Below are 12,072 nucleotides of genomic sequence, written 5' to 3' on the forward strand. Positions count from 1 at the left end.
TATAATTCTAAATAAAAAAAAATTGTACCGTCTGATTAATAACTTACCTTTAGAATAATGTTTTTACCAAGAAGATAACAAGGCTATAATAATTGTTCCTATCATAATATTTTGTTGTTTTTAAGAACTTAAGAAAAATTTGTTACTTAAAATTTTTAAATCGAGAATTTTTCGGAAATCTGTAGATGTCAAGAAAAAACTATTTTGTAGCAATTTGAATAAAAACATATCTGATGCTAAATATAAAAATAATAATTTAAAATATTTATAATAATAATTTTTATTCCAGGATGTGGGGAGGTTAGTGCAATCCCACACGTCATATTTTTTGTACAGTGTGAAATTGAAAAAATATATGACGAATAATAAATTAACAACTTTGCCATACTAATATATGTATTTTTTTTTCAAATTACTTCAAGCACTTTTTGTGGATGTACCAGAACCAGCAGATATGTAATTTCGCGTATTTCGCAGCATTATAAATATTCTTAACTTACTTAGTAGCATTTGGTTAAAAGAGTGAGTACTCAAGAAATGTATCTCCACATCGACATTATGAAGTACATTTTGGTTTTTTCGGTTTCATCATAATTTCGACTTTTGTTTCTACTTATAACGATCATATGAGAAATGCAATTTTATTCTAATTATTAGGTATATAAGTTGAAGAATTAATTATTAGGTGTATAAGTTGATGAATTAATTAATAGGTATATAAGTTGACGAAATAATTATTGGGTATATAAGTTGATGAATTAATTATTAGGTATATTAGTTACCCACCCACTGCAATAGATAAAGAAATTAATGATGACGAAAAATACTTGTTTGATATTTTTCTATACTTTGTGACATTTTTTTTTATTATTTTTTTTTTATAGTGAATACCTCACAAGAGTCCCAACTGCTCCCGTCTGGAGCCAGTGAGACTATGGCATCCCCAATTGGGGGATGTTGTGATGCTGAAGGTAAGTGGGGAAGGGAAAGAGGAAGGTGGGGAAGTACCTGGCTATTCAGATCTAGTCACTAAACACGGCTAAAGCCATTTGGAGCAACGTTTCAATTCTGAATGGTGGTCTTACACCAGGGCGATACTGGTAGTATCTTCCACTCTGGAACGTGCCGCAAATATACTATATATTATTTTAATTAATTAATTGTGAAATAACACAAATTAATCAAATAAAATTTATTTGCGCACGCCGGGTTCGAACCCGCGACCTTCGGAATGGCAGTCCAATGCGTTACCACTGGACTATGCCGGCCGACATGAATTTAATGTAACATTTTATTAAATAATCTATTTGTTCTCTAAAATAAAGTACCGGCAATTCTAATTGGCATCCATTCTGAATTCTGCCCAATTAATAATACAAAAGTAACATTAAAGACCCATTTTTTTCTACTAACCGTAATTAAATGAGTAATTATTTTGGATCAGTTCAAACACAATTAAATTCTAATGTCTGATTGCCGGCCTGAAATTACCCTGGAGTACCTGGGTAGGTACTTCCTTCAGAGAAGTACGTAATTAGGCAAAGAGGAACTGCTCCTAATGTATTAACAAACACTAGAGAATTCCAAGGGTGTGGATTATACTACGTGATACGGAATCATCTTAACGTTGTATGCACGTGTTGACACGTGAAAGCATTTACTAGATTGCTTGCAATCTACTAAATGAGGATTACTCAAGTGGAATGAGGCTTTATATATATACCTACTTCGCCTTAACGTGGCTTTATTCAGTAGACCAACCGGCGAACTTCAACTTAAATGCAAACCTTCTATGAAAATAAAAATGTTCTTTATTTTTATTTTTTTTTTTCGGAATAACTTTATTGAGTAAAACCTCAAATTGTAATATTTAAATATTGAAGACAATATTAGTGATTTCCAAACGAAAATCTGAAACAGAAAAATCAGAAAAGGAAACGGTCACATCTGGTACAATTTGAGGTTTTACTCAATAAAGTTATTCCGAAAAATAAATATTCATTCTAGACTTGCAGAAAAGTCTACAGAAATCGCAATTTAAAATAAAAAAATAAGATAGGTTTATCTAAAAGACGCTGTCTGGATTGCATTTAGTTCGGGTTGAATCTTGCGATCATACATAAAGATAGTTGCCAATAAAAATGTGCGGTGGAAAAAAAAAATATGAAGACAATGTTAGTAGTTTTTATTCGAAGTATGATACAGTTAAAAGTGACCGAGGGGAATAGGGTCCCATTAGCGCAGTTGGTAGAGCACTGTCCCGGAAAGACAAGGGTCCTGGGTTCGTGTCCCAGATGTGACCGTTTCCTTTTCTGATTTTTCTGTTTCAGATTTTCGTTTAGAAATCACTAATATTGTCTTCAATATTTAATAAAAATGTTCGTTTGTTCAAAATATTAAATCTCCGAAAGTTCTTTACGGTACATTCGAATAAACGTATGTGTTTAAATAGATATCACCTGTAACAGGTAAAAACATGCTTTTTTGAAAAACAGTGTAATCTGTTAAACATGCTTATATATATATTTTTTTTTTGTATTTATAAAATGTTCATAAACACACTTTGAAAAGAAAAAAAAAACACGCGCTTTCTAGGTACTAATCTTCATTGTTCTCAGTTTTAGCGGCCTTCTCATTAGCGACCTAATTTATGTAAACGTGAAATGATCTCTCAGATTATAGTGATTTGTTTTTGGGGTATTATGCCGTGTTGCGCTACCTCGTTCTTTAGCCAACGTTTTGGACAGCATTGCAGTGTCCATCATCAGGGCAGATGTACTATAATACTTTTGGCCGTGAAAATCATAAATCATACCATAATCTCTCAGATTTAATCGAAGGTCTAAAAAGTTATCAATCGCCAACAAATCGAAATCATATCTCGGCTATCTTAACTTGAATAAATTTTTCTATTAATTTCATTGTTTTATTATCTAAATATTACATTCACTAAATATTTATTGAACGTGAACATTTCACGGCTATAAGTAAAGGCGACATACAACTGTAATAACGGGGGTTTGCACGAGGCTCACATTTTATAACTATAATAGCCTAATATCAGACCGATATATACGGTACATACGTGTTAGTAATTTATATTTAAAATTAATAAAAACAGTACTTGACATATAATTAAAAAATATAATGAAAAAATTAAATATTAATAATGAATTAAATTAAATATTAATAATTCATTAAATTAAATATTATTTATTAATTAAATTAAATATTAATAAATTATTAAATTAAATGTTAATAAATTATTGAATTAAATATTAATAAATAATTAAATTTAAATATATATTAATGATTAATTGAATTAAATTATATATTTATAATTAATTTATTTAAATTATATTGAATTATTAAATTAAATTAATAAATCCAGCCGAAAGATCAATTTTCTAGGCCTAGTAGGCCACGGTAGCCATATTTGTCGCATATTTTTGTACACGCTTTCTTCACTTACCTAAGTAATTAAGATTCCGACTAAATTTAAGGATTTTGTGTCGTTGAGTGATATTTAAGGAATACAAATAAAAAATTAAAAACGGAAACTGGTAGATAAATGCATTCATGTTAGGTTAACCGATGTGCATTTTAAATTTTTTTGCAATCAATACCCTGTGTCCGTACCCTGTTATGAGGGTCCGTAATAAAAAAAAATATCACGACGTGGTGAAATTTCTGAGAATTTATCTGTTGTCTGTTTAAAAAGTATTACTTAATAAAACCATATTGGATTGGAATGTCTTCCCGAATAAGAAAATAACGTCGAATAATTCGTGCAATATTGTTGAAGACGAGATTTTTTATTATCTAGGATATTTCAATTTCGAACAGCAAACACTTTTATTACAATATAAATGTACGGGAACAGACTTTGGGATTCATTTTTATACTAACCAAGGCATCAACAGAGAAAGACATGTAGGCTGGTATTCCCTCACCCCTTTGTAAAACAATCTTACTAAAAATGTATTTACTACTCAACCGACAGCTAATATAAAGAAGGGTTTTTTCACAGACTTTGAACAATTCATATTGTTCTGTTAGAGTTCTATTCAAGTTCTGTTATAAACATAAAAAATATATTAAAAATATGTAGAAGTATTGTTATAAATTGTAGGTCGATATTATTTTCTAGCTAGGCAGATTGTCCGTTCTAAGGAACCTAATGCTGTTAAAATTGCTAAAAATTTATTCTGTAAAATTAATTTTGTTTTTTTTTGTTTGTTTTTTAAAGTTTTTTTTATCAAAATTGAAAATTAGGTATTTAATAAATGAGCCATTAATAGGTAACCATGTAAAATTTTAAGTGACATATTTATTAGTTTTTCAGACTCCACCCTCCCCAATCCAATCAACCATTTAGTTATTATTGAACCGATGAAGGCCATTTTGCATGTTTTAATATTTAATTCTTGGGGGATTTTATTATATAATTTCGGTCCCAGATATGTACACGACTTTTAATACTTCGTGTTGTTCCCTTGGACCACGAGATCCTTTTGTGTGTGACTTCTTGTAATACATTTATTATCTATTTTATCAAGATTTTCTAGATTTTTGTGCACCTGAATAATAACCTTTTTTATGCAATTTGACGAACATCAAGAACATTAAATTTTATGTAGAGCTGATCGCTAGAGTACTTTTAGGGTTTACTCAAAATCTAAAATTGTTCTACCTGACGCTCCTTAACCAATGCAACCATACGTTAAGATGGGGTTTGCACAATCCGAAATATATTTTTCTTAGATCTTGTAGTTTAATTATATTTTTTAATAAGAATATGTGTATCAATTTTCGTACCCTTATTGAGTTTTCGATGTGATATTTCCACTTAAGATTATAGAACAGAACTTGAATATATCTTTCACGGAACTTTAATTTCTACTCTCAAATTTAATGAATTGTTCAAATTTTAAAAAATTTTGATACAACCCGTTCTTAATATATTAATAACATAGTAATTAATGTAGTCTTTTGAAAGAACCACATTTCACTTCACAAAATACATCAAATTCTCTTACGCTTCGCGTGCCTGAAATGCGTGTTGTTACCATGGCTGTCAACGAGAGAGCCAAACTAAATATTGTTTCTGGCATTAGAACGTCAGTTTGGGATGATGAATCGACGTTATGTCATTCTCTTTAAGGCTGCCAAACACTTAATTCATCATATACCTAAAGACGATTAAACAGAGAATTATAATTATTATAGGCACTCTTGCCTATGCTATTTCTAATTACACATTATACCAGTAATTTAGCTTCAAAGAAATACTTTATTTAAAGCATAGTAGCTACATTAAACATAATTGGAATAGGTAACTACCACTTTTGTTTGGCAATAACAAAGTGTTTTTGTTGTTGTTGAGTCGTATTGCTTTTCCTCGTCATTATGTCAATATTTCTAAAAGCCATGGAGTATATAAAATCAAAGCAGTTGCTTTATTATTACTCCAGAGTTATGTGTTGGTAGAAGTATCAGTAATACCGTGTAATCATCAATTCTTGTATTGAAGTGATGAGACCGGTCGCGTCTTGACAATTCCATCCAGAAATGTAAAGATCTTACATAATAGGTAAATAAAATACGTTTTTATGAAAAACAACTTTTTCTGGAAAAGGAAAATGTTGGTATTTGCTCTGAGTATGGAACTCGATCAGTCTAACGGCTAGCGGAACGTCCCACAGTGGGCTGAAAATCGCCTTTCATAGACATAGAGACTTGAATTTTCAAGGGTATTTTTTTTTGGCTAGAAATGGATTCTGCTGATCATTACTATGCTATAAAATTTCGTATGAAGCAATTGCGTGTACAAATGAAGGAGTTATCATTTTTTTAAGAAAAAATTGTATGGCACTGACATTAAAAATGAGGCTATCTCTGGAATCATAAGGTTGGCCATTCTATCCTTACGCACAGATATACTACTATTTATTTGTATTTTTTTTGACATACTTCGTATTGTGGCGCAACTTGAATTTTTTTTTTTAAATCATCAAAGTTGAAAAAAAAGCTTTTTTATGTTGATGATTCATTTGATTTCACTGTGCGTCCTGCCCACCGGGCTATCGACTGCTTTCAAATCAAAGATTATTGTATATTATTATGAAAAAACTAGAGAAATCAATTATTCAGAGCCAGCGGGACTATAACACTATCGACAGGGGAGTATTTGTAGATAGAAATGTGGAAAGGCGTGGGAAAGGGGAATTTTTTGTATCTGATTATTTTTGTATCTATCTGGCTTTGCATATCTCATACCATTAAAAAAAAACACTTTTCAATTCTGAATGGTGATTTTCCACCGGGCGTTCTAAAAGGTAACTACCGCTTTAGAACGGAGCGCAAATATTACGCATTTACAAACGATAAATTTTTATTCGAATTTCATTAGGTTATGAACCCGCGACCTATTGGCAGAGGTCGCGCTGAATATTAGTCCGTCGCGTCGTGTCTGTTAATGCAAATTGGCTGGTAATAAATTTCAATTACCTCTATAATTAAGTGGGTTATTCGATAGGTTTCAGACCTTCCCAGTATTTTAGTATGAAACGGGCGGAATCCGAGAATTTTCCAGCTTTCGTTGATTCTTGGTACCCTGACATTGAAAGGTATTTCGGAGGAGCGACTGATGTAACCCACGTTTCAGGAATGCCTATATTGCCCGTAATTCCCATACCCGAAACTCCCACTTTATTCGTGAATAAACCAAATATTAATTCAGTTGACTTTGGAGGTGTTGTTTAGCAATAATAAAGGTGTTTGTTGTTTTTTGTTGTTGTTGAGCCGTGTTGCTTTTCCTCATCGTTATGTCAATATTTGGAAATGCCATGGAGTATTTAACATCAAAACAGTTGCTTGATTACTCCAGAGTTGATGTGTTGATTGAAGTATCAGTAATCCCGTGAGTCGTAAACTTCTTGAGTCAGCGTTTTATAGTGTCATGAAGTGTTCATTATCACCTGAAGAAAGATTAACTATCTTACTTTTAACCACAGTGTAAATATTAAGCTGGTAGTAAGGCTGGTTTAACTATACCAACGCTGAACCGATGCATAGCAATGTAAGACTTTCAACCACGTAACCGTTGCAGACATTTCGCGGTTCGGTTCAGATGAGTATGCGGCTTAGGACGGTAAGAATTTTGGAAAACTTGAGTATAAATGATGATATATATTTTTACGTGAAGGGATTACTCATTGATGAATATATTATGTGCCTTAGATAATTGATGGTTTCTTCTTATCAGTTAAGTAATAATCATCGATAGGTCCGTATTCAATGTAACCTAAATTCTAACTAAAAAGCATACATTTTTATGATTTATCAAATATTAAGAATTAACTACTCAAAATGTATTGCTTAAGACCGTGCATTTTGAATTTCTACCCGACATATAATAATATACTTCTCTTGGACACTTTATCTGTATAAGCTCTTAACAAATATATGCTTTTTTTACATTATTTTATTTATTAGCCGAGTTAACAAAGTAATTAAATGAAATCTACTGTACTCCATTATTATAAAACTACAAAAATTATTTAAGATGTTACACGTATGAAAACAATCACAGTGTTTCTTTAAATGCCACTTTGTTCTAATTGATCAATTTTAATATGTCTAGCTTTTACGTCTTTTAATTAAAATGGGTTTTTTATATTAGCGCGCTCCCTCTAACATTCATACTTCCAGAACTACTCCCTTCGAACCATCTTCAGTAATCTTCGTCTTCTTTTTGAACGCTTACTGAGTACCCTTAAAAGAATCATATAACATTCTTCACTCCAAGATTTGAATGGTTCCGTCCAAACGAAGTCAACACAACTTGCTGAGCCGCTACCAACTGGCAAAAGGGCAAAATAAAGTGTACGTGCTTCCCATCAAAGTTTAATAATTTTAAAACTTACTTGATAACTCTCACAGAGTAGCGAGTTGTGGGCGGAACCAATGATAGTTCAATTTATAAGTAATAAGGTATTTTTTAAAGTCAACGTATTAAGCCCTAAGTTATTTTATGTAAGGCGATGCACTACGTCGTGTAATATTTTGAATCCAGACGCTATCAATAACACACCTGTTTTGATTTATGCAAGAAAAAAACATGGCCAAAAAGTGCATTTTATTTTTTTTTTGGATGTTCAGGCACAAATATTTAAATGTTTTTCGATAAATAACTTAATTTGCCACATTATACAATAAAACCATAACCGAAAATGGGTTTGTAAGTAGGAGATATTGACTTTAAAGCAGTTTTCATAGGCTTTATACATTATTTTTTTCTGGGCTTATAAAAAAACTTATCTAAAAAATACTCGATTATTCTCAAGGCCAGAATGTATTCTACTCGCAGTATTTAATTAAAGCATCTGAAACATTTCTAGACGACAAAATTTTCAAACTAAGAACACATGATTTTGCATTACTACGTATTGCATCACCTTGGTATTTTCGTTTTTAAGTTTCACAGAGAAAAATGAGTAGGTATGGCTCATTTATTGAAATTCTTTAAAAACATGATGTCAATTTATTTCCTGATAAAATATTAATGCATTCCGAATATATCGTAAAATGTTTTCATGCAGGTATTCTTTTCCTGATAAATATAATGAAGAAATGCGACAATATCAGTATTTTTCCTCATAACACTTCTCGCGTTTTACTGATACTTTGTTAGGAAATCTATTCATTAATTCGTTAAAGGCCTAAAGTCCCGTTTTTAACAGGAATCTGAATAATTGATTTGGATTAACAGAATTTAGAGTCTATATCGAAAATCATGTTTTTAGTAAATTGTGTCCATAAAAGATTTATTTCAAGAAAGTCTGTTTATAAGTAGGTGCTATTGTAGACTTGATATCTTTTGTCTTTTAAATTTAAGAATCTTAATCTTTTAAATTTAGAATACGAATCTTAATCCTTTAAAAGCCCTCGAAATCTGTAAACAATGTCCCAGTTTCCGTATTTTCAACGTTTCATTAATTATAATATGACTTCACCCGCCATAACAAAGGGACTTCCCTAGCATGGCGGGGGAAATAATACACAGAATTTATTTATTGTTATTAAGTTTAATTTGTAGAACTCCATAAAAAAATAAAATAAAACTTATAAATATATTTTCATATAGTTAATTTGAGTTTCAAGTTATGTTTAAAAAAAATTATTGCCCTCCGCGTGATTTAATACACAAATTGCGTTATGAAAATTAGTAGGAACTCGTAAAAATTTATAGTTTTTTTTCAAAGCCTATTAAAGTATTTTAAAAGATATCCGAGTTATAAATATAACAAATTAAAATAAATCATCATCGAAGAAGAAGATAATACCAATAAATCCAAGCAAAACATGAAATAGAACATGAAACGGGAACAAATCGTTACCTTTTTATTGTTTCTTGTTCTTTTCTTCTGTTTAAACGAAGACAAACCTTACCGGGTTATGAATAACATGAACATATTATAAAATCTCCTTGTTCTTCAGTAAGCGGAAAATACTGCTTGTGTCGTGATGGAGGACTTTGCCAGCTGAAGAATTAAACTCACGACGCCTTGGGTGAGATCTAGACGCGAAACCAACTCGGTTACTGATCAATATTCTTATTCATGTTTCGTTTGGATTTATTAGTTTTATCTTCCTAAATATATCAATGTAGGTATATATATCTACATTGATGGGTACAACCTTCAAAAGTTATTAAACAATAATGTTTTTTTGTACTTATTTGAATTTGTGATTAAAAACAGAGGACTTCTCTTTGTAGGCAGTTTCTTTCCATCTACGTTTAATAAATGTATTTTTAGAAAGAAGTAATTATTTTTATAGTCAAAGCCCATAAAGCCTACCTTTTTTCATTCTGTATATATCGCTGTGTCCTTTTCCGTTGATGATTAAAACGTGAGAGTCATGCGCGGGAGCAACTCCCCTGTAATTAAACACCAGCTTAGCTCCGAAAGTACGTAGGCTGTGAAGCTTTTGTGGTTCCGTGCCGGGCTCCAACTTGTAAACTAGCGATTCCTGCTGAAAAAACATAACGTAACTATGCACAACAGTATAAAACTTATTTTTTAAACGATCGAGAGTTAAATGTCAAAAAAATTTATCTACAACAACAAAATAATCGAGGGCTTAAAGTCAAACAACGATATCTAAAGAAAAACGTGCCAATAGTAATAATTATTGATTAGTCTTTTTGTCGATAGCGTAGTTTGAATTTGAGTCTTCGATTTTTTGGTATATTTTTTATAGATAACGTCTATATATAGATATTTGATTAAAATTCTTTGCATATCTTTTGTACGTAAGGTTGTTTGACATTAAGCCCGCGATACGTAGAGTTTAAAAAATTTATATTTACCAAGTTTTTCTTTTATGTATCCAAAATTTTTATTTTTAAACTCATAAAAAGAAATTCTTCTAAGAATTATTTGGTCTGTACGAATTATCAAACTGTGGTGAAGCTACATACAGACTATATATATATTTTTTCCGAATAGTATTTTATTACGAAACCAAATAAATTCTTTTATTACCTATGCCAATAATTCAATCACATACGAGTTGAGATTCTAAACGAAAAAAAAAAAAAATTTTTTTACTAGGACTTTTAAAACCTAAAGTGTCTAAAACTAAGTAAGTCAAAACAAATATTCAAGGTAATGTTTAGGTTATTAAATAAGTTTAACAATAAGGGAAGTAAGTAAGCAATAAACTGAGTTCTACGAATTAAACACAATTTCATGAACGATTTGTCTATTATTAATTTTTCGGTCGATTTGTGAATGGTCAATTGATTAACTATTGATAATTACTTCCGCTTTATTAGAACTTATTTTTAAATAGTATAAAGAAATATGTTTTTTACATAGTTCTGAATTTTTATTTTAATAATATGTTATCTAGTTTAATAATTGGTTAACTATAAAAAACTCACCATTCTGATAAACTTTGAATGGTTGGCATTGTTATAATCTACGGTATTACTTTTATCTACATTATCCAACGAAAAAATCAAAGTAATACAAGATTTTGACAAGACTTTGAATCTTAGAATTACTGGGAGTATGTATGTAAGAAACAGATAGTCCTCAACATGTAAATCAAGTGAAGATTGTTGTCTTTTTTCTGCAAATATACTCACCTTATGATGTGATCGAAGTAAAAAGGGGTATTCGTTAAATGGGTTTGTAAAAATATTTCTATACAAAATAGTTAATAGTAATGATTTTGAAATATCTCGCTTCGTTTATTAAATTTAAAACTGTAGACAAACAAAACGATGCATTCCTAGACTGTCGAAAAAGCAGATATATTATAAATTCTAACTGTAGGAACAATTAAATATCAAATAACTGCATGATGCTTTACAGTAGTAAATTAAATAAATGAAATTTTCTTACACCACGCTTAGCTACGAGTAATAAATAACAGCTTAAACAGGCTTCTCAATAAAACCTATTGCAAATGTCAAATGGTACGTGGTTTTAAATAAACTTGAGATAAGAGAACATTTTTTTAATAAAACTGTATGCTTATTCCTCTTATCAATTCAATACAATCTATTAATTTATGTCATAACAACTGTCTCACCTGTTTTTTTCCAAATGGGTTCTGTATGATATTCATAATAAAATATCCCTCTTCTTTGATGACAGATAAACCAACAGCCCCGTTTGTCTTCAGTGAATATTTTTCATCGAAATATTTTTGTTTCCATTGATAAACTCTGAAAATAAATAAATATACGAATTAAGTTAATAATATTGTGGGGAAATTAAATTTAAAAAAACTGTAATGTTGTCTAATCACCAACATTGCGGTGTGGTTGTTCATGATGTATTGAATCAATATTATTACGTGAAACGCATTTTTACATATTATTAATTTTTTTTTATTCAAATACAATAATTTCTTTACAAGTATTAATATCACGAAATATTAACTTGTAAATTCACGTGGATACTAACAGATGTGGTCCACGGTATGTAATTCATTAAAATTTATAAAGAACAACCTAGTACTATCATTATCCAATAAATGGGGAAATCACCGATT

The 12,072-nt window shown here is 30.4% G+C and overlaps 1 protein-coding gene across 1 annotated transcript in view; it reads right to left on the reverse strand.

The window, feature by feature from the left end:
* The window catches only part of fs(1)M3 (female sterile (1) M3), a 111,680-nt gene that overhangs the window by 79,154 nt on the left and 20,454 nt on the right, over positions 1 to 12,072 (reverse strand). The window contains exons 5-6 of the mRNA XM_089642217.1: positions 11,608 to 11,743; positions 9,864 to 10,038 (exon numbers count right to left, since the gene is read on the reverse strand). Coding sequence (XP_089498343.1) covers positions 9,864 to 10,038; positions 11,608 to 11,743 — 311 coding nt within the window. The remainder of the gene's footprint in view (positions 1 to 9,863; positions 10,039 to 11,607; positions 11,744 to 12,072) is intronic.

This window comes from Hesperophylax consimilis, chromosome 18 (genome assembly GCF_061612785.1).
Source record: "Hesperophylax consimilis isolate HC1 chromosome 18, BYU_Hcon_1.0, whole genome shotgun sequence".
NCBI lineage: Eukaryota > Metazoa > Arthropoda > Insecta > Trichoptera > Limnephilidae > Hesperophylax > Hesperophylax consimilis.